Genomic DNA, 22,848 nt, shown 5'->3' on the forward strand with positions numbered 1-22,848 from the left:
CATGTGAAATACGGCGCACATACACTTTTTCCTCACTGTGCCATTTATTTGGATATTGTTCTGGGCGTTTTTTTAGCAGACAATTTGAAACTACATACATTTTGGTGTTGCCTTCATATTTGGACCAATATCTCCCTGCAATTTACCCCCAGGAGCTATTCGTCAGATGATGTCTGGGGATGAATGACATTGAACTACAAGCAGTAATCCACATGCATGGATTCAGCAGCTGCCTATCAGGTTTCCTCAAGTTGTTGACATGTTGAGTAAAAGATTTTGTAGTAACAACAAGGTTATCCAAACACACACAGTGATCAGATGTTTGTTGATAATTAGGGATATCCGATATTATCGGCCGATATTGGCATTAAAATGTGATATCGGAAAATATCGGTATCAGTTTAAAAAAATTAAAAATGTTTTTTCTTTACATTTCTATAACTTTTATTTACCCAGGCAAGCAAGTAAGAACAAATTCTGATTTTATTTATTGTCAAAAGTATGCATAATGTTGTGTTAATTCCACAACAAGAGATATCTAATGTTAATTACCTGAAATTATTATGTTTTTTGGGGAGGAACCCCTGCATATATCGGTATCGGTTGATATCGGTATCGGAAATTAAGAGTTGGACAATATCGGTATATCGGTATCGGTAAAAAAGCCAATATCGAGCATCCCTATATGATAATCCATCATTTCCGCAAAGAACGGAGATGAATGAACCCGCTGTGTCACTGGTTGGGTTCATGTTTTAGGGTTATTCGCGTTGTTATTCCTGCTAATGATGACACAGCATATCTTCTGACCTACATCGCCACGCGTCTCTGGAATGACAGCACCGCCTTTAGCCTTTTCCTGCACAGCCCCGTTATAATCCCGACACGAAGTCCTTACATGACTTCAATATCACCGAATTGTAGATTAATAGTAATATTATGATCTTTATGGTATGGAATGGAAACCATACATTTTCTTCTACATGCGATACCTTCTCTGTATCGTGTTAAAAATGTGTTTGGGGGAAATGTCCAGGCTACAAAGTAGGCAGTATGGTAAGAGCCAATAGCCGGTAATAGTCAGTAATAGTCAGTTACTCCCCAACAATTCATATGGAATTACTTCTTTCATAGTCATATTTCTGTATGGCTGTGAAATAGGTATTCAATTCTATTCAAAGTGGTCTTAAAAAGGTCTTAAAAAAATCTTAAATGCATTTATTTGATTTCTGGTCAGACATATTCAAATCCTTTGGAGAAATATCTGGTGTGGACATCCCACCCAACCCTCTTACAGCCTTATTTGGAATCCCCCCCCAGACACCACTAGGCGTACACTTTTGTACCTAATATAGAATTATATATTTTACCTCTATTTTGGCGAGACGCCTCATACTTCTCAAATGGAAGCATGTTTCTCCTCCTAGTACCCACAATGGATGGATTAAAGATGTACTACATTGCATCAGGCTGGAAAAAATATTAGGTTTTCTTTAACACTTCCAGTGCCATTCACTGATTTACACGTTTCTGACGGCCATCCGTTGAGTGCCATTCACCTGTTAACACGTTTCTGGAGCGTTTAAAAAAAAAATCCGATTTTAATATTCTCAGGGTGATGTGTGTTGGCTGAAAATGCATAGTGGGAATCCGAAGGTTTTGTATCTCCTCCTGATTTTTCTGTGTTTTTCCTCCCATCCCAATTTAGTCGTTATGCCAATTCCCCCCTCCCTTACCTGGTCGTTGCGCGCATGTGCCCCCTACTGGTCGTTCTAGGGAGCCCTGAGGTCTATCACATGCTTCCTCCGATACATATGGAGACAGCCAGCTGCTCTCTTTTCACCTGCCAGCGCGGACTCTCATTGGCGAGGAGTAACGTGTAGGAGGCTCACACTGCCCCCGCCCTCTCCTGTCTTTTGCTGTGCAGGCGCCCTGTCCGACCTGTAGGAGTCGCTGTCCACAACGTCCAGATTACCACCCCATCGACTTCCACCCTCTAACTCTGCCAATTGAGTTAGTATGACGGCCGGCCCAAGCCGGAGGCAACGCCGACAGCCGGATTCGAACCCGGTGTCTCTTGCGTTGGTGATGAGCACAATGTCCGCTGCGCCACCCAGCCGCCTTATGAGTTAATTATTGTTAGATTGTCCGACAGTATGTGTTCCCGAAGCTTGGGAAAAGACTACAATTTGCAGGGAGCGGAGCCTCTGAAGGGTGTGGTCTGATGTGTGCGAGCGCCTGTTCATTACAGCTCATTCATTACACGGTACTTGAGAGGTGCTAAAGCAGAGTAAAATTAAACTCTGCGGTGACAAGTATCCGTTCGCGAGGAAAGATCTAGTCCCGACTTTAAAATTATGATTGCGCAAAATGGGCTAGTTTGTCAATGGAGAACTTTTTGTTCCTAAATCTACACCAATATATCTTTCACCCAGAGTGAAAATTGTGTAGTCCGGGGAGGTGGGAACGAGAATAGTTTTCTAGCCCCTTCTCAGCCTTCACCATACGGCCTACAGGTGTTAATTGCTCTAGAGAGGAGGGGTGCCATGGATTACAATGAATTCTGGGTAGTTGTAGTTGTCTTACATTGTAAGCGAATTGCCCCCTTCTCTCTCTAAGGCCCTTTATCTCTGAATACGTTTTGTGATATCACCATGATTCATAGGACATAGCTTGAAAAGTACCCCCCCCCCCCCCAAATGTTCAAGTGATTTATTTTGAAGGTATGAATCTGTACTTTCATATCATGTAAAAAAAAAAATTTATGATGTCTCTAAAGGACCAACGGTCTGGTCACCTGCATGGTCACATATCTTAAATGTAACTTGTCCAAACCTGCAGGAACCTGAGTGTGTGTGTGTGTGTGTGTGTGTGTGTGTGTGTGTGTGTGTGTGTGTGTGTGTGTGTGTGTGTGTGTGTGTGTGTGTGTGTGTGTGTGTGTGTGTGTGTGTGTGTGTGTGTGTGTGTGTGTGTGTGTGTGTGTGTGTGTGTGTGTTTCATCTATGAACTCCACAATGGGACAGAAAGTGTTGGAGAAACTACTTTAACCCTTTCACTGCCGCACTACCAAAGGGTTAACCCTTTCACTGCGACAACACAGAAGGTTAACCCTTTCACAGCCGCACGACAAATGGTTAGCCCTTTCACTACCACACTACAGAAGGTTAACCCTTTACTATCACTGTGATATTACACCTCATATAGTTACACAGAGCAACAACTGAACTGACACCTACTGTAAGTTAAAGGTGCTATAGATAAGAATAGTAATAATTAATTTGTAATAATAACATCCACAGAGCTTTTAGAAAGGTGTGGCATAAAAATATAGCCCCCCCCCCCCCCCCCCTTCCGACCAGAAAATATTGATTAACACATTGGACGCCAGACCCGAGATAAGTCGGGTTAAGACATGTTAAGTCGTGTTTTCATCGTTATTTCTTTTATTCGATATTTCCATTCATAATCCATCCATCCAGCCTGATGTTATCATTGGGAATGGGTCTGAGATCGCAAACGTCCAATACCGCCTCCTAACGCCTTGCGGCCGGTATTGCACATCCTTGGAAACCCTCTGTCTCGGCCTGTACGTCGGTCTAAAAAGTCCGGTCCGGGTTTTCCTACTCGGGCAGGAGTAACGTTTATAACACATGGATTGGGGAGACTCGACCACCGCCGGTTCATGTGCTTTGGTGGATTATCTTGGCAACACGATCGACATCAATACTTGGAATGGCGATCAGATAATTGGAATATTCTTTTTGCGGTACATCCTAGTCAAGGTAAGGGCTATATGCTATCAATCTTGCGTTGATCCAATAATTCCTTCCCCGCGATCGGAGCGCGTGTCTGTAATGTACTGTGTAACGTATTCCGTTGGTGACGATCGAAGCATAGAAACCCCCCCCCCCACCCTTTCATGCATGCATGATGAAACATAATACCGATAATCTAGCGTTGATTTCAGATCGATTGTTGATCCAAGCGAGGAATGGCACGGTTCCTAGTGAAATGCACTAAAACGCTGTTTAGCGGTGTTTCCTGGGATTACACAGAATTACTCTAAAACTATACTCATATTCACCACGGTATAAAACGGGAATGTATGGATGAAAGAATTATCTGTTTATCGCATCTTGACCGGAAGAAACTCAATGACAATCGACTATATTATTAGATCCATAGCTATAATATTTAATATAGTTTTAGCACTGCAAACACCGGCATGTATCCCCATTCATTACAGCGCTGGCACACACGGCCATACGGCCACAGCGACCTCTGGCGTTGAACTAGTAAATTAATGTTGTTGTTTACATGTTGCGTGCATTTATCCCCTCCCTACTTCCCATTTCCCCACGTGGAACGCACCTGATTGGATTAATGAGATGCCGGTGCTCTTGTGCGACATCTAGTGGCTGAATGTTATTGTAACGTTTTGAGGCTCAACGTTATAGACGACTCTCGAGGCCGGTTGGTAGTTCTCAGTGCAGGTCTTTATTGCCACAGTTCTCAAACAGGTTGCCGTGTCAGACTCATTGCTACACCCTCTTATACCTCTCCAGGTCGCGTCTATTTGAATACCAACCGGTTCATGCTTCCGCGTTCGCGTTTTGCGAATCTGATTGGCCACTGCCGTTTCTGGTGCGATCTGATTGGCCACGGGCGTTTCTGGTCATGTGACATGTGCGCCCAATCGCGTGACGCGCCCATTTCCGCCTCGACCAGCAGCAAACTACCTAACGCCTAGTTTATCACTGGTTAAGCTTAGGCGACTCTTTCGCAGTTGGTTAAGGTTAGAGTTTGGAATCAGGGCTGGTGTTCTATCGCCATGCTCTAAGACAAACTCTAACCTTAACCAACTTCGAAAGAGTGCCTAAGCTTAAAGGGGAACTCCAACATTTTGGGAAATTAGCTTATTTAACATCTTCCCTGGAGTTAGACAAGAAGATGCATACCTTTTTTGTCTCTGTGCGTGCATTTTAGCTTTGGGAATAGACGCTCCGTTAGCATAGCTTAGCTTCATCACTGGAAGTGAGGCAGGACAGTAGCCTTACAGTGCCTTACAGTGTATTGCAAGGTCTGACATTGACCAAATCTGATATGCATGACCTTGGTGGGCTCTAGGTCAACTCCTGAAAAGGGGGTCAATGTCAGACCTTGCAATCAAAAGTTAGGGGGCGCACTGAAATTATGGCAAGGGTTATTAGCCCCCTAACTTTTGATTGCAAAGTCTGACTTTGACCCCCTTTTCAGGAGTTGACCTAGAGCCCACCAAGGTCATGCATATCAAGTTTGGTCAATGTCAGACCTTGCAATAAACTGTAAGGCACTGTAAGGCTACTGTCCTGCCTCACTTCCAGTGATGAAGCTAAGCTATGCTAACGGAGCATCTATTCCCAAAGCTAAAATGCACGCACAGAGACAAAAAAGGTATGTATCTTCTTGTCTAACTCCAGGGAAGATGTTAAATAAGCTAATTTCCCAAAATGTTGGAGTTCCCCTTTAACCGGCGAAAGAACTTGCCGTCACACGATTGGTGCGACCAGAAACAGCAGTGGCCAATCAGAGCACAAAACGCAAACGCGGAAGCATGAACCGGTTGGTATTCGAATACAGGCCTCCAGGTCACGCCGTGTGCGTGTAACTGTTCCGCAACAGTAAGTGACTTCCGGGGTAGGCCTGATTGGCCCCGACAGGCACGTGACGCGCAACTTTCTCTGCCGCGCGGCACGCTCCGCGGAGCCGAGCGGCAGAGCTTACGGAATTACGTAACCGTCCAAATACGCCATGACTCTCATTTGGCGCTATAGCTCACCTGGCAGAGCAGCGGTCCTGCGATCCTGCGGTCCGTTGTTGGTCAGTTTGAATCCCATCAAATCTTTTTTTTTTAACGTGATTTTTTTTTTAACGTGTATTCTTTCGCCGGTTAAGGTTAGGCATGGTTAAGGTTAAGGTTAAGGTTAGGCATTGTTTCGGAGTTGGTTAAGGTTAGAACGGTTAAGTTTAGGCGCTGTTAAGGAGCTGGTTAAGGTTAGAGTTTGTCTTAGAACGAAAGAAATTACCCCCGGCAGGCAAGTGTAATAAGAGATCAATGTTTTTATTATATCTGCTCATGTCGGGTGACATACATCAGAACCCTGGTCCCGTAATGACACGGAACCAGAGACTACAGCAAGAAGCGATGGAGGTTCCCATCGCGACCAACAACATCAACAACGCAACCTGTGGCTACATCTACTGCGCGGACGGCAACACTTCCCCAATGACGCCGCAGCAGACGAGCACACGTGAGGCAGTGACGAGAGGAGGTGAACCGAGGGTCGAAACCATGACGACCATCTCGACGCGGGATGTAAACATCTCGACGCCCGATAGCCGGCTAGCTAGCAGAGCTAACAACAAAAACAACCAGGAACGAGTCCTTTGTTGTCCCAGCACGGCGCGGGACCCGACACCCCCCTCCCCCCTTCTTTGTTGTTCCAACACGGCGCGGGACCCGACGCCCCCCTCCCCCCTTCCCACCCACAACAACACAGAGGAACAGATTACAAACGGACAATACTTCGAACCTGCCAACATAAATGAAATAACCAACGCCAATGGACTGAACATTTTTCACATTAACATTAACAGCTTAAAAAACAAATTGGATGAAATCAAGCAAATATTCATAAATGGTAAGGCAAACATACTGTGCTTCTCAGAAACTAAGCTCGACGATTCTGTAAAAGATCCAGAGATAGAGATTGAGAACTACTCAATAATCAGGAATGATAGGAACAAACATGGAGGTGGTGTCTGTATGTACATACACAAGGACACCAAATTCATCAACAGAAATGACCTGAATCATAAATCAATTGAAACTGTATGGGTGGAAATCCTATTCGAAAGGGCGAAATCCCTACTGGTTGGCACAGTCTACAGGCCGCCAGATCATAGTGGCTTTTATGATACAATGGATGGGTGTTTAGCTGGAGTTGAGGATGTAGACAAAATTCTTATTGGAGACTGGAACACGGATATGCAACGAAAAGATGCACCCGTCTTCAAGGCCTTCAGTAGGTTTTGTGATCTGCATGGCCTCAGCCAGCTAATCACCCAACCCACACGTGTATGTGAATCAACTCAGACTACCATTGACCTCATTCTGACCTCCGACAAGTCCAAGATCTCAAATAAAGGGGTTATAGCATGTGGGTTAAGTGATCATTATATGATATTCTGTACCCGAAAAAAACTAAAACAAAAGGCTGGCTGCCACAAAACAGTCACATCTAGAGACCTCAAAACCTACTCTAGCGAGGCCTTCAACCTTGAACTGGAGAGTCTGGACTGGTCAGATGAACTCAATGGTACACTGGTTGACGAAACATGGCTTGGTTTCAAAACCAAATTCTCAGCAATACTAAACGACATGGCCCCCCTAAGAACCACCAGGGTAAAAAATCGCGCTGAGCCGTGGATGCACTCCGAAATACTGGCCGCTATGAAAACCAGAGACAAAAAATGCTCTGAGTTTCGTAAAAGTCAGTCAAAGCTTACTAAAAGCACGAGCAGTGAACTCCAAGCCCACGTGACTGAACTCAAACTAGAAAGAAACAGACTAAGAAACGACGTAAACTCCATGATCAAAACTGCAAAAAAGAATTTCATCAATGACAAAACTGAGGAAAACAAAAACAAACCACGTGAACTTTGGAAATTACTCAATAATCAACTAGGATGCAGTAAAAAACTTAAAACCAGATTCTCAAACATAAACATAAAAACTGACAACACGCTCATCACAGACAAGCTGGATGTAGCCAATTACTTAAACATTTTCTTCACAAACATAGCCACAACACTGGTAAACAAACTACCCTCCCACTCAGGGCTTTATGGGGTAGAACACATAGTAGCTTTCTACAAAAACCTAGGGGTCCGCAAGGACGACTTCAAGCTGGAAACGGTAACAACAGATGAGGTACTCAATAAACTGAGCGCCCTCCAACCTAACAAGGCCACTGGCCATGACAACATCCCCTCCAAATTCCTCAGAGACTCAGCAGCCGCCATCACACCAATCATCACACACATAATAAACCTCTCCATAAAACAGGGACACGTCCCCAAGGACTTCAAAATTGCGAGGGTGACCCCTCTGCACAAAAAGGGCAGCAAATTAGACCCAGGCAACTACCGCCCTGTTTCTATTCTCACCTCCATCTCGAAAGTCATGGAAAAAATAGTCTACGAACAGGTCGAAAAGTACCTAGCGGAAAAAAATCTAATCTACGAATTCCAATCTGGCTTCAGAACATCCCACTCCACTGACACATGCCTTCTCTATTTGAATGACCACATCAAACAAGAGGTGGACGCAGGCAAATACTGCGGCATGGTCATGCTGGACCTACAAAAGGCCTTTGACACGGTCAATCACTCCATTCTGATTGACAAGCTAAAAGCAATTGGTTTTGATAGTCTATCAGTGAGCTGGATGCAATCCTACCTTGAGGGGAGGGAACAGATGGTGGAGGTAAACGGTACCCTATCCCCCCCCCTCACAGTGAGCTGTGGTGTTCCACAAGGAAGCATACTAGGACCGCTACTGTTCCTAATTTATGCAAATGACATGTCGTCAGCTTGTGACTGCAACTTGTTCCTGTTTGCGGACGACTCAGCCCTGCTGGTCTCTGACAAGAACAAGTTACAGGTTGAAAAAACCCTCAGCTCGGAACTAGGCAGAATCTGCATATGGCTCGCTGATAACAAACTATCATTACACATGGGCAAAACAGAGTCCATTCTCTTCGGTTCAAATAACAAACTCAGCAAGACCGACGGCTTCTCAGTTACAGTGGGTGACAATATTGTCACAAGGAAAGATGAAATTACCTACCTGGGGTCCATCCTAGAGGCTAATCTCTCCTGTGACAAAATGGCATCCAATGTAATAAAAAAAGTCAACCAACGAACTCGATTCTTGTACCGGATCTCCTCTCTGGTAAACAAGAACACCCTGAAGACTCTGGCAGGAGCACTCATTCAGGGGTACTACGACTATGCTTGCACCTCATGGTACCAAAGCACCTCAAAGGCGCTAAAAACAAAATTACAAACATCTCAAAACAAACTGGTCAGACTACTGCTTGACCTTACTCCTAGAACCCACCTCACCCCTGCCCACTTCGACAACCTAGGATGGCTTAGAGTAGACGACAGAGTACAACAACTTGCAATGGGCCTGGTCTACAAGATACACTACACGACCAAGGTACCCATGTACATGTCAAAATACTTCCCAAAGGTCAGTGAATACCACGATCACAACACCAGAGGGAGCTCCACAAATCATGTCAAACCCAGATTCGGCTCAAATAAGGGACTAAACACGTTTCGCAATTATGCCACATCAATGTGGAACGCCCTACCCAAAGCTGTAAAGGAATGTGGATCACTACCCACTTTCAAAACCTCTCTCAAGGGACACCTACGGGAGACTGCAATTCAACACTGGCCCCTGTAAATATCCTAACCCAATCATTCCAACCCCCTCCAATGTACAGTCATTTACCTAGTATGGTTTTGTCAATAGTTCAATGTACAATTGTGTTTGTTTGTACAGTGTCTCCTCCCCCCCCCCCTCAATGTACAGTGTTACTTGTTTATACAGTATGCCCCCCGCCCCCCCCCCCCCCCCCCCAACCACCTCCAATGTAAATTACCCAGTATGGTTGTCAATATCCCAATGTACCCAACCCCCCCCACCCAACCTCCAATGTACAGTTTCTACGTCAAATGTATATACTCCCTTTTCTTGACTCCTTCTGTATCACAAACAGTACTGTATTTGCAAATCTGGTATGTCATAAATGTATAGATGTAGCAGTACTGACTATCTGTATGTCATGTATGTCATATATGTCTATATGAATTGAAAATGGGGGACCCTGATGGAAACAAGACAAACGTCTTTCTCAGGTCTGCATCCCCTTAACAATTGTATGTATTGAGCCGTACTGTATTGTACCCATTCTGCAATCTGTTAAATAAAGTTTTCATTCATTCATTCATTCATTCAGAGAATGGCAATATTCTTTCTATGGTTAAGGTTAGGCATGGTTAAGGTTAAGGTTAAGGTTAGGCATTGTTTCGGAGTTGGTTAAGGTTAGAACGGTTAAGTTTAGGCGCTGTTAAGGAGCTGGTTAAGGTTAGAGTTTGTGTTAGAGAATGGCAATAGACAGCCTATTTCCGCGCGACAGCCCTCAGCAGCCTCGTTGCGCGTCCTGAGTTTGCCGCGTCACGTGCCTGTCGGGGCCAATCAGGCCTACCCCGGAAGTCACTTACTGTTGCGGAACAGGTACACGCAACCCGCGTACTCTCGACTCTGTCAACCCGCGGCCGGCGCGTCCAATAGCGACGCCGCCAGCGCCGGGATGGCGGAGTGTTGAGTGACAGCTCAACTGACCAACCGACCCAAATCCCAGGGTCGCTACATTATCATATAGCACCTTTAAAGTGTGGGTGTGTTTGATTTAATGACCACGGCAGGTAAAACCTTGATGTTTTAATAAGGAGGGCAGTTGTTATGGTGGAATCAGGAAAACGCTAAATGTTATGAAGTGTGTTACAATAATACAGTATGTACACTGTTGTTACAGGGTATGCCCACTAGATGGCTCTAGGTTCACAGCACACTTGCATTAGGTATAGAGGAAGAGTGATGGTAGCCATCAAGCTGTACAGACATACCTTCCCTGTCAGGCTAAATAAGCAAAGGTCTAAATAAAGAAACCTAAGAAGAGAATGAGTATTTGTTTATTAATTTGATATGGCAAGATATCACACAACAACTCTAGGGAAATATGTTGTTTGAAATTAACTACTTAAAACTACATGACCCAAAATAATGAACTACCTAAACTAAACTACATTACCAAACATAGTTTACTACTGAAAAAGCTACAGAGATTTGAATGTAGTTAAACTACCACCCAATTACTGAACAATATAGCTAAGCTATATTGCTGACAGACATTTAAGTCAGCTGGTGATTTATTTAATCATTGCAGTGTCATTAAATAATTCAAAACACACACACACACACACACACTCAGACTGGGAAATATTGCATTTGACTAAAGGTGCATTCTGCAGTTTAGAAAGAGACATTTATTTTCATCTGCAGTGGCTATAGTTTAGGCCCTGAATGTTTTTCTATACATGTAATTGTTAGAATGATTCTATCTTGTCATCATCAATCAAAAACTAGATAATTTTGAGGCACTGAACGTTCTTTATTAAGTCAAGGATATACTTATTTGAACAGGAAAAGACAGGGTTCCTGCCTTGGTAAACAATAACAGTATAGGTGTTCAGTAGATTTCTAGCATTTTCTCTGAGGACAGTTATATTCTCCCGAGCCTACGCAATGCACCTTTAAATGTGGACCCCGACATTTTGATAGTGAGGAGGACGTCCCAGACCACTGGTCGCTATATGGTGACGTTCGGTAGGACATTGTTCCATATTATTACACTTCTTAGTTCTGGGGAAGAGACAGCATCATGATGTCCATATAGTCTGTCTATCTATGGCTCTGGCCTCTAACCTAGAGCCAAACCCTGTCTATCTATGGCTCTGGTCTGTAACCTAGAGACAAACCCTGTCTATCTATGGCTCTGGTCTGTAACCTAGAGACAAACCCTGTCTATCTATGTGGCTCTGGTCTGTAACCTAGAGACAAACCCTGTCTATCTATGGCTCTGGTCTCTGTAACCTAGAGACAAACCCTGTCTATCTATGGCTCTGGTCTGTAACCTAGAGACAAACCCTGTCTATCTATGGCTCTGGCCTCTAACCTAGAGACAAACCCTGTCTATCTATGGCTCTGGCCTCTAACCTAGAGACAAACCCTGTCTATCTATGGCTCTGGTCTGTAACCTAGAGACGAACCCTGTCTATCTATGGCTCTGGTCTCTCTAACCTGGAGACAAACCCTGTCTATCTATGGCTCTGGTCTTAGGTCTGACAAATCATGCACCCTCTTGTGTAAAAACAGGAAGTGCTCCCATGATCTGAGTGACTGGAGAATTTCATTCAACAGATCAATTTAAACATGAAGATAATAAAACAGGTGGGTGACCAGGGGGATAGAATGTTACCGTGTTAGTTTTAGAATGTTTAGAAAACGTCCATGTTGGAAGAAACAGCGAATAGAGACCTTTATGGGATGTTTAGAGCGTCCATTTGTCCTCCATGTTGGAAGAAAACAACGGTTGCTATGTATGTGTCGATTATGTGAGAAAATTATCAACGACAATTTTATAAATCTGTGTTTTTTATTACTGGATCTTGTAAACAAGTCACAGTGGGAACAGTAATACCGTGCTTTTTTTACAGTGTTTTACCTACTCGGAAGATAATGCCCATGGATCTGGTTTTAGCATGGGTTTTAACTGGTTTTTAGCCGGTTTTAACCGGTCAGCTGCTGAGCAGCACGATGACATAGATCACCAACAGGCAGATTAAAATGAGGCTGAAGTTAATGAACAGATCCTGAAGGTTCCTCCGGGTCTGGGGGTTCACCTCGATCTGAGAGGCCCGTCGGATGGCTGAGCGGGTCATGTGCTGCACACGCTCCATTGGGGAACCTTGTGAGGAGAGATGGACCGACCTAGAGACTAAACTGACCCGGCTTAGAGTCACTTGGGTTAGATTGGTCACTGATTCAGTTGAGGCTGGGTTGGGTTTGGGTTGGTTTGATTTGTGTCAGGGTTAGGCTGGCATAGAATGGAGCTGGGCTGGATGGAGATGGGCAGGTTCTGGATTGAGCTGGTTCTGGGCTGGTCTGAGCTGAACTGGGCTGGGCTGGTTCTGAGCTGGGCTGGGATGGTTCTGGACAGAGCTGGGCTGGTTCTGAGCTGGGCTGGGATGGTTCTGGACAGAGCTGGGCTGGTTCTGAGCTGGGCTGGGATGGTTCTGGACAGAGCTGGGCTGGTTCTGAGCTGGGCTGGGATGGTTCTGGACAGAGCTGGGCTGGGCTGGTTCTGACCTGGCTTCCTCCTGTAACAGGCAGAGACAAAGTAAGAAACACATGAAAGGCACAGATTAAAGTCACAAAAAATACATATAAAAGAAGTATGTGATTAAAAACACACACTGCTGGCGGCTAGGTGGTGTAGTGGTCTAAGGCACTCGCCACCAGTGTGGAGACGCTAGGATTCGCGTGTTCGAATCCAGCTCTCCACATTGTTTTTCAGTTTGGCTGGTCGTCCGCAGTAATACACATTGGCCGTATTACGGGGAGGGAAAACTGAAGGGTGGGGATCGAACGTTGTGAACAAGCGACTCCTACAAGTCGGTTGGTGCGCCTGCGCAGTAGAATCAGGAAGTGTCGGGGGCAGCGTGAGCCTCCCACGCGTTACTCCTCGACACTGAGAGGTCGAGCTGCGCAGGTGAAAAGATGCGACTGCTGTTACCTCAAGTACCGGAGGGGACTTGTGCTATGTATGACTTAGTCCACATTGCAGCCGGCTTGTGGGAGGCAAGAAACAGCGTTCGTGACAGGGGAGGGTTGAATTGGATGATACGAAATTGGGATGGGAGAAAATATAGAAAATGGGAGAAAAAGTGGATCAAAAAAAAAAAAAAAACACACACTGCTGTGTTAGGAAATGACAGCCTGCGGCTTAAAATGTTGTCTCCATTAATACTCATATTATTGTTTATCCTATTATCTTTACACATTCTAAGACTGAGAAGGAGATCAGCTGAACAGCTCCAGCGCCGTCCTGTTTACTCACTAGTTCTGATGAGCTCTCTTCTCTTCTTCTCTTCTCTTTTTACTCCTCTCTTTTTCTAGTCTGAGTTCTGAGAAAGAGAAAGAATTGATTGATTGATTGATTGATTGATTGATTGAATACTTTATTTTGACACAATCGTGGGACAAACATTTGAAAAACAAACAATAACGGTGTCAACGCGCTGGTCAAAAATGGATAAAACACAATAAAGCCAAGGCTTGTTTCCATTGTGGTCCATACGTGGAACATAAAAGGCACAAAAACACGAATGGACATGTACACTAGGACATTAGGACACCCTAAAAATAAGTACAATAACACCTAACCTGAAAACTCATACAGTCAACTAATGTTAAAAGAAAATCCGCAGGGCGGTCAGGTGGCGTAGCGGAGATTGCGTTCGTCACCAACACCGGAGACGCTGGATTCGCCTGTTCGAATCCAGCTCACAGCTCCGGCGTTGTCACCAGCTTGGCTGGCCGTTCACACTAATACAATTGGCTGCATTAGAGGGTGGGAGAAGCTGGCGGGGTGGGTCCGGGTCGTTGTAAACAGCGACTCCTACAGTTCGGTCGGGGCGCCTGCTCAGCGCGGATAGGATCTAAGGGGGGTAGTGTGATCCTTCCACACGTTACACCCTCTCAGTGAGAGTCCGCGCTGCCAGGTGAAAAGAAGCGGTTGATTGGCTAGACGTGTGTCGGAGGAAGCACGTGATAGCCTCCCTCTCCCAGACCGACTGTGGGGGGTAAGTGCGCAGCGACCAGGAAGGGCATTGGGAATTGGCATAACGACTAACATTGGGATGGGAGAAAATCGGAGGAAAAAGGAGGGGGAAAAATATCAATAAAAAAAAAATTATAATAATCCGCAAACCCTTCAAAGCAACTCATGATGGGGCGGCTAGGTGTTGTAGTGGGCAAGGCGCTCGCCATCAACGCTGGAGACGCTGGGTTCGAATCCAGCTCTCTGCGTTGCTATCAGCTTGGCTGGTCGTTCATACTAACACAATTGGCAGTGTTAGGGGTGGGAAAGCTGATGGGTGGGTCCTGGGCGTTGTGGACAGCGACCCCTACAGTTCGGTCGGGGCGCCTGCACAGCGAGGGTAGGATCTGGAGGGAGGTAGTGTGACCTTCCACACGTTACACTCTCCCGGTGAGAATCTGCGCTGCCAGGCTGGCTGCCGGCTGGCTGCACATGCGTCGGAGGAAAGCATGTGATAGTCTCCGGCCTCCCGGACCAACAGTAGGGGGGAGTGCGCAACAACCAGGAAGGGGGTTGGGAATTGGCATAACGACTAACAGTGGGATGGGAGAAAAATCGGAAAAAAGGAGGGGGGAAAAAGATAATATAATAAAAAAATTTAAATAAAAAGCAACTCATGATATAGAGAGATAAAAGCCAAGTTATGATAAAAGAGATAAAAACCATATTAAGACCAATTTGAGTTGCTGCTGAGCCATGTTTTTAGGGCGGATTTAAATCCGAGAGGGGAGTTCAGGAGTTTTATGAATGTTGGCAGGGCATTCCACATTACAGTAGCAGAGTAAAAAAGAAAAATGCATCTTTCCCCCATGCATGTCCTGACTCTCGGCGGGACCAGGTCCGTGGGGCTTCCTCTTGTGGCGTGTTTGTGGACATCTCCTACTTTATAAAAGTAATTTACTAGGTACTTTCTTTCAGTACTTTAAAAACCAGTAGCATTTTAAGCTGGTGTACCCTTTCCTCAACCCTAAGCCATCCCAGACTGATAAAGTGGGCTGGCGTTAGGTGAGTCCTAAAGTGAAGGTTGTGCAGGAGTCTCACTAGTTTGTTTTGGGAGGTCTGGAGCTGTGTCTTCATTTGTTTGGATATGTTGCTGTACCATGAAGTGCAAGCATAGTCAAAGTGACATTGGATGAGGGCTCCAGCTAGGGTCCTCAGAGCGTTCCTATTTATGAACGAGGAAATTCTAAATAAAAATGTGGTTTTTTGATTGACCTTAGTAATAACTTTTTGTGCCATTTCTTCCATTAGAAAGTTTGTTATTTAAAATAAAGCCCAGGTAGGTGACCTCCTCTTTATCCTCAATAATGTTTTCACCTACTCTAATTTTAAAACCCTGGGATTTCTTTAGGTTGGCGTTTGACCCAAAGAGTGTATGGCCTCTGTTTTTCCCAGATGTAGAGACAATTTATTGTCACTGAGCCAAGAGCAGATCTTTTTCATTTCACTGCTCAGGACACTTTCCACTTTAGACTTATCCCTGTCAGAGACCAGGAGTGCCGAAAGAGAGAGAGAGAGAGAGAGAACAGACTTTGTCACAAAAAACACTTAAAATATAATAATAATAATAATAATAATAATAATAATAATAATAATAATAATAATAATAATAATAATAATAATAATAATAATAATAATAATAATAATAATAATAATAATAATAATAATAATAATAATAATAATAATAATAATAATAATAATAATAATAATAATAATAATAATAATAATAATAATAATAATAATAATAATAATAATAATAATAATAATAATAATAATAATAATAATAATAATAATAATAATAATAATAATAATAATAATAATAATAATAATAATAATAATAATAAGAGGATTGGTCACCACCCCAACGTTCTAAACTAGAATAATAAGAAGAGGATGCACGTGTGTCTGTGTACGTTAGGGCTGGGCGATTCTTGCAAAAACGTGAATCACGATTTTTCTCTCTAAGAATTGAGATCACGATTCTCTCACACGATTCTTATTTTTTCAATAAAATAATTTATTGCACTCTTTCCTCTTAACCTGCGCCCCCAAAAATGGCTATTTTAGTTTTAGTTTTTAGCCTTCAATTCGATATACAGTATTATATTGTATTACAAAATATGCACACCCGAGCCACTAGGGGTCGCCAAAGTGCCGGTGGGCAAATCATCCTAAAAATGGCCCACATGTAAGTAAGTAAGTAAGTAAGTAAGTATTTTTCTTGGTACGTTGCAGGGTAAGAGGTTCAGACAACATAACATAATATCAAAGTGCTTGACTTAAACTTAAACATACTGTAACATATATGAAAGTGCTTGACTTAAACTTAAAAGTCTCTTCTTCTAACATACAAAATAACTCGAGTCAGAATCGTCATCATTTAAAAAAGTTAAGTAAAAAGTTAAAAAAAATAAAAAATCCTCATAATTTAGAAATGAGATTGCATAGGTCTATGAAATGAGATCGCAATTTTTTTTTTCGTTTAATTGCCCAGCCCTAGTGTATGTGCACGTGTGTTAGCCTGTAAGTGTGTGTGTGCGTGCACGTGTGTTAGCCTGTAAGTGTCTGTGTGCGTGCACGTGTGTTAGCCTGTAAGTGTCTGTGTGCGTGCACGTGTGTTAGCCTGTAAGTGTCTGTGTGCGTGCACGTGTGTTAGCCTGTAAGTGTCTGTGTGCGTGCACGTGTGTTAGCCTGTAAGTGTCTGTGTGCGTGCACGTGTGTTAGCCTGTAAGTGTGTGTGTGCGTGCACGTGTGTTAGCCTGTAAGTGTCTGTGTGCGTGCACGTGTGTTAGCCTGTAAGTGTGTGTGTATGTGCACGTGTGTTAGTCAGTAAGTGTGTGTGTATGTGCACGTGTGTTAGTCAGTAAGTGTGTGTGTATGTGCACGTGTGTTAGCCAGTAAGTGTGTGTGTATGTGCACGTGTGTTAGTCAGTAAGTGTGTAAGTCACAGCCTGTGTCATGAGTTGGATGCCGGTCATTCTCTGTCTCTAATCTGTGTGTGTTGTGTGTTGTGTTGTGTTGTGTTGTGTTGTGTGTGTGTGTGCGTGTGTGCGTGTGCGTGTGTGTGTGTGTGTGTGTGTGTGTGTGTGTGCAGGCAGAGGGATATCGCTACCCTGTGGCCGGTTGTAACTCTGCAGTTTTAGATTGTTACTATGGTAACAGGTAAAAAGGGGGGGGGAAGTAACTTTAAGAAGTAACCGCTCTTTAAAGGTGTAGTAGACAAGTTCAGAGTGATCTAACATGTCCAGCCAGACTCCTGGAGGCACCAGCAGTTTTAAACTGGATAAAAAAATTATTATAATAATATTAATAAAAAATATGTCCCAGCCTCTGATGGACAGACGGTCTTCTCACAGCGGTGGTGACCCCCCGGCAACACCACTTGGCACACCAAACAACAAATCTGATTGGCTGTCAGGGTCATATAAGAAAACGAACACCACCGCTGAGCTCCTCACCAAAAGGTACACAGTGGAAGTCTGCCAGCCAATCAGAGGCCGGGATATTATGTAAGACCACACTTTCTCTCAAATTGCCTATACCACCTTTAACTTTGAAAGGTAGTATTGTTACTGTACTTTAACTTTGAAAGGTAGTATAGTTACTGTACTTTAACTTTGAAAGGTAGTATAGTTACTGTACTTTAACTTTGAAAGGTAGTACTGTTACTGTACTTTAACTTTGAAAGGTAGTATTGTTACTGTACTTTAACTTTGAAAGGTAGTATAGTTACTGTACTTTAACTTTGAAAGGTAGTACTGTTACTGTACTTTAACTTTGAAAGGTAGTATTGTTACTGTACTTTAACTTTGAAAGGTAGTATAGTTACTGTACTTTAACTTTGAAAGGTACTATAGTTACTGTACTTTAACTTTGAAAGGTAGTATAGTAACTGTACTTTAACTTTGAAAGGTAGTATTGTTACTGTACTTTAACTTTGAAAGGTAGTATAGTTACTGTACTTTAACTTTGAAAGGTACTATAGTTACTGTACTTTAACTTTGAAAGGTAGTATAGTAACTGTACTTTAACTTTGAAAGGTAGTATAGTTACTGTACTTTAACTTTGAAAGGTACTATAGTTACTGTACTTTAACTTTGAAAGGTAGTATAGTTACTGTACTTTAACTTTGAAAGGTACTATAGTTACTGTACTTTAACTTTGAAAGGTACTATAGTTACTGTACTTTAACTTTGAAAGGTACTATAGTTACTGTACTTTAACTTTGAAAGGTACTATAGTTACTGTACTTTAACTTTGAAAGGTAGTATAGTAACTGTACTTTAACTTTGAAAGGTAGTATAGTTACTGTACTTTAACTTTGAAAGGTAGTATAGTAACTGTACTTTAACTTTGAAAGGTAGTATAGTTACTGTACGTTAACTTTGAACGGTAGTATAGTTACTGTACTTTAACTTTGAAAGGTAGTTTAGTTACTGTACAAGGCAACATCTCTCCCTGGGATAGAATGCATACAGATTATTACTGTAATATGATTCAGTCTAGTCTATATATATCACTCCTACAGGTAGCCTAATTCTGATTCAGTTAGTCATAACTCATATTATACCAGAGCATATTATGACTACCAGTTTGAGGAGAGGGATTTATTGACTTTACGGAGAGCATGCAGTTAATTTACAAAACATATTTACAATGCATGTAATTCTTAGAATATAGATATTCTCAGTTAGAATTATTATTATTAATCTTTTTTTTAACATTCTTTTTTTAAATGTCATTCATTCCATAAGAACGTAGAATAAACATTTGCAGACTGTAATGAACCAAAGGAGAATATCAATTGTATTTTTTTATTTAATTATTTAAAAAAAAAATTATCTTTGACTGTGAATTGCTCAAATTGACCAGAAATTTACCAGAAAATTGACCAGAAATTCGAAAGCCCTGGGTCTCTTCCTTCAAAAGACTACACTCACTTTTGGCTGCGCCACTTCCTCCCGTCAATATGCGCCAGTTTCCGACTCAATGCCCTGAGATTTCTATAATCTTATATTTCACTAATAACAGTTAAAATCATTGGTAAACAAACGTAATTCTGAAAATATACACTTTGGCTGCTGTTTTGATAGGGTTAGGGTCTTTACTCGAGTCTTGGCTACATTTGAAAAGAAAACACAACATTAATTCATACATTCTGTAGAGATGGATTTATGGCGTGATGTCATTTGTGGTCCAGTACCGGACCGCTCAGGCTTAAGAGGTTAACCCTGTGTGAGGCCCAAATAAAAAAGACATTAGCAACTTCAGAGGCCAGAGGGTGGGACCTATAAACACATGAAGGGTGCTGTGACTGAAAAAAAGGTTGAGAAACGCTGGTATATATGGTGTGGCTCTTTGTGGTACCACATAGTCATTTTTGTGGCTCTTAGTCTCTGACTGGTTGGCCACCCCTGGTCTAGGAGATACATCTTACTTTGTAAAACAACAACGATAACTGTACATTTTCAGGTATCTTTTAACAATAACAGTAACCTTTCAGGTATCTTTCCACAATAACATAAATTGTCTAGGTATCTTCCCACAATAACAGTCACTTTTCCGGTATCTTTCAACAATAACAGTCACTTTTCAGGTATCTTTCAACAATAACTGTAACTTTATAGGTATCTTTCAACAATAACAGTAACTTTTCAGGTATCTTCCCACAATAACAGTAACTGTTCCGGTATCTTTCAACAATAACAGTCACTTTTCAGGTATCTTTCAACAATAACAGTAACTTTTCAGGTATCTTTCAACAATAACAGTAACTTTATAGGTATCTTTCAACAATAACAGTCACTTTTCAGATATCTTTCAACAATAACAGTCACTTTTCAGATATCTTTCAACAATAACAGTCACTTTTCAGGTATCTTTCAACAATAACAGTAACTTTATAGGTATCTTTCAACAATAACAGTCACTTTATAGGTATCTTCCCACAATAACAGTCACTTTTCAGGTATCTTTCAACAATAACAGTAACTTTATAGGTATCTTTCAACAATAACAGTCACTTTTCAGATATCTTTCAACAATAACAGTCACTTTTCAGATATCTTTCAACAATAACAGTCACTTTTCAGGTATCTTTCAACAATAACAGTAACTTTATAGGTATCTTTCAACAATAACAGTCACTTTATAGGTATCTTTCAACAATAACAGTCACTTTTCAGGTATCTTTCAACAATAACAGTCACTTTTCAGGTATCTTTCAACAATAACAGTAACTTTATAGGTATCTTTCAACAATAACAGTAACTTTATAGGTATCTTTCAACAATAACAGTAACTTTTCAGGTATCTTTCAACAATAACAGTAGCTTTTCAGGTATCTTTCAACAATAACAGTAACTTTCTAGGTATCTTTCAACAATAACAGTAACTTTTCAGGTATCTTTCAACAATAACAGTCACTTTTCAGGTATCTTTCAACAATAACAAGAGATCCAATTTTCCTTGAGAACAGTTTGTTTATTCACTTATGAAAAAAAATCGTAAGATATTTCACTTGTCATGTAAAGGCAAGTTTGGGGGCCACATTTTGAAAACACTGGTGTTGTCTGTGAATGGTGAATTATCTGTTGAATATGACATGAGAACATGAATATGACATGATAACATGAATATGGCATGATAACATGAATATGGCATGATAAACATGAATATGACAGCGTTGTGATGTTATTATTATATGATAAAGTTTTCCTACCGCTCAGAATGAGGAGCTCTCGGTCGCTGCGTCAGAACACAGTTGTCAGGGCGACCAGAAATCGTACAGACCAGTTACATACAGACTGTACGCAGAATGAGTCCTCTGACCAGAGGAGGAGAGGAGAGACCAAGGGAGAGAGAGAGAGGGAGAGAGAGAGAGAGAGGGAGAGAGAGACGAGAGAGAGAAAGAGAGAGGGAGAGAGAGACGAGAGACAGAGGGGGAGAGAGAGAGAGAGACGAGAGACAGAGGGGGAGAGAGAGAGAGAGAGAGAGAGAGATAGAGAGAGAGAGAGAGAGAGAGAGAGAGAGAGAGAGAGAGAGAGAGAGAGAGAGAGGGAGAGAGAGATGATGATGACAGAGAATGAGAGAGGGAGGGATGGTAAGAGAATGAGAATGTGTGTGCACAAATGTGTGTCTGTGTGTGTGTGTGCGTGTGTGTGTGTGTGTGTGTGTGTGTGTGTGTGCATGGCTGCATGCACACATGTGTGTGTGTCTGCGTGTGTGTGTGTGTATGTGTGTGTGTGTTTGCATGCACAAATTTGTGTCTGTGTGTGTGTGTGTATGTATGTGTGTGTGTGTGTTTGCATGCACAAATGTATGTGTGTGTGTGTGTGTGTGTGTTTGCATGCACAAATAGTGTGTGCGTGTATGTGTGTGTGTGTGTGTGTTTGCGTGCACAAATGTATGTCTGTGTGAGTGTGTGTGTGTATGTGCGTGTGTGTGTGTGTGTGTTTGCATGCACAAATGTGTGTGTGTGTGTGTGTCTGTGTGTGTGTATGTGTGTGTGTTTGCATGCACAAATGTGTGTCTGTGTGTGTGTATGCTTGCGTGCACACATGTATGTGTGTGTGTGTGTGTGTGTGTGTGTGTGTGTGTGTGTGTGTGTGTGTTTCCATGCACAAATGTGTGTCTGTGTGTGTGTGTGTGTATTAATATACAACACATAATTAAAGATGGGGAGAAGTCACTTTAAGAATGAAATACTTCATTGTCTGATGTGCACTTGGCCTGGGTGAATACTCCATTATGATTGGCTGGAGGGGTGTTTTGTGTTTTTTGACATACTATATGGCTAGAGTCTCATCAGAGCTAAAAATAAATAATGTGCCTGTTTGTCTTTCTGGCAGGAAGCCCTGAAAGTAAACATGACCCAGAAAGCTAACGTTATGCTAGCAAGCCTTTCTGTCAATAACCATAATAATAATAATAATAATATATAATTGTCCTGTGGTTAACAAACAGTGAATATGATCTGACAGTATGTGTGACAGAAGCTGGTTACATCTCATCATTGTCCCCAAGTCAATAACTTATTTTCATGTCAAATATACTGTACATGGTCAGTCGTAAGCCTCAAGTACATTTATTGTTGCGAGGTGAACAATATTGTATATTTTATTGTATTATTATTATTATTATTATTATTATTATTATTATTATTATTATTATTATTATTATTATTATTATTATTATTATTATTATTGTATAACAATTCATCTCTGCTGATGAATCGGAGTTCAATGGTCACTGGTCAATGACAGGGGTGTAAAAAGTACCCGGAAATTAT

The 22,848-nt window shown here is 42.2% G+C and overlaps 1 protein-coding gene across 1 annotated transcript; it reads right to left on the reverse strand.

Moving 5' to 3' along the window:
* Positions 1–11,368: 11,368 nt before the first annotated feature.
* On the reverse strand, positions 11,369–21,405 carry pln2 (phospholamban 2). The gene is made up of 3 exons (XM_084327406.1): positions 21,280–21,405; positions 13,797–13,863; positions 11,369–13,056 (listed from the first exon to the last, which is right to left on the reverse strand). The coding sequence occupies exon 3, from the start codon at positions 12,634–12,636 to the stop codon at positions 12,475–12,477; it is 162 nt and encodes a 53-aa protein (XP_084183532.1). The 5' UTR covers positions 12,637–13,056; positions 13,797–13,863; positions 21,280–21,405; the 3' UTR covers positions 11,369–12,474.
* Positions 21,406–22,848: the final 1,443 nt, after the last annotated feature.

Source organism: Notolepis coatsorum, assembly GCF_963971535.1.
Source record: "Notolepis coatsorum genome assembly, chromosome: 1".
NCBI classification, from domain to species: Eukaryota; Metazoa; Chordata; class Actinopteri; order Aulopiformes; family Paralepididae; genus Notolepis; species Notolepis coatsorum.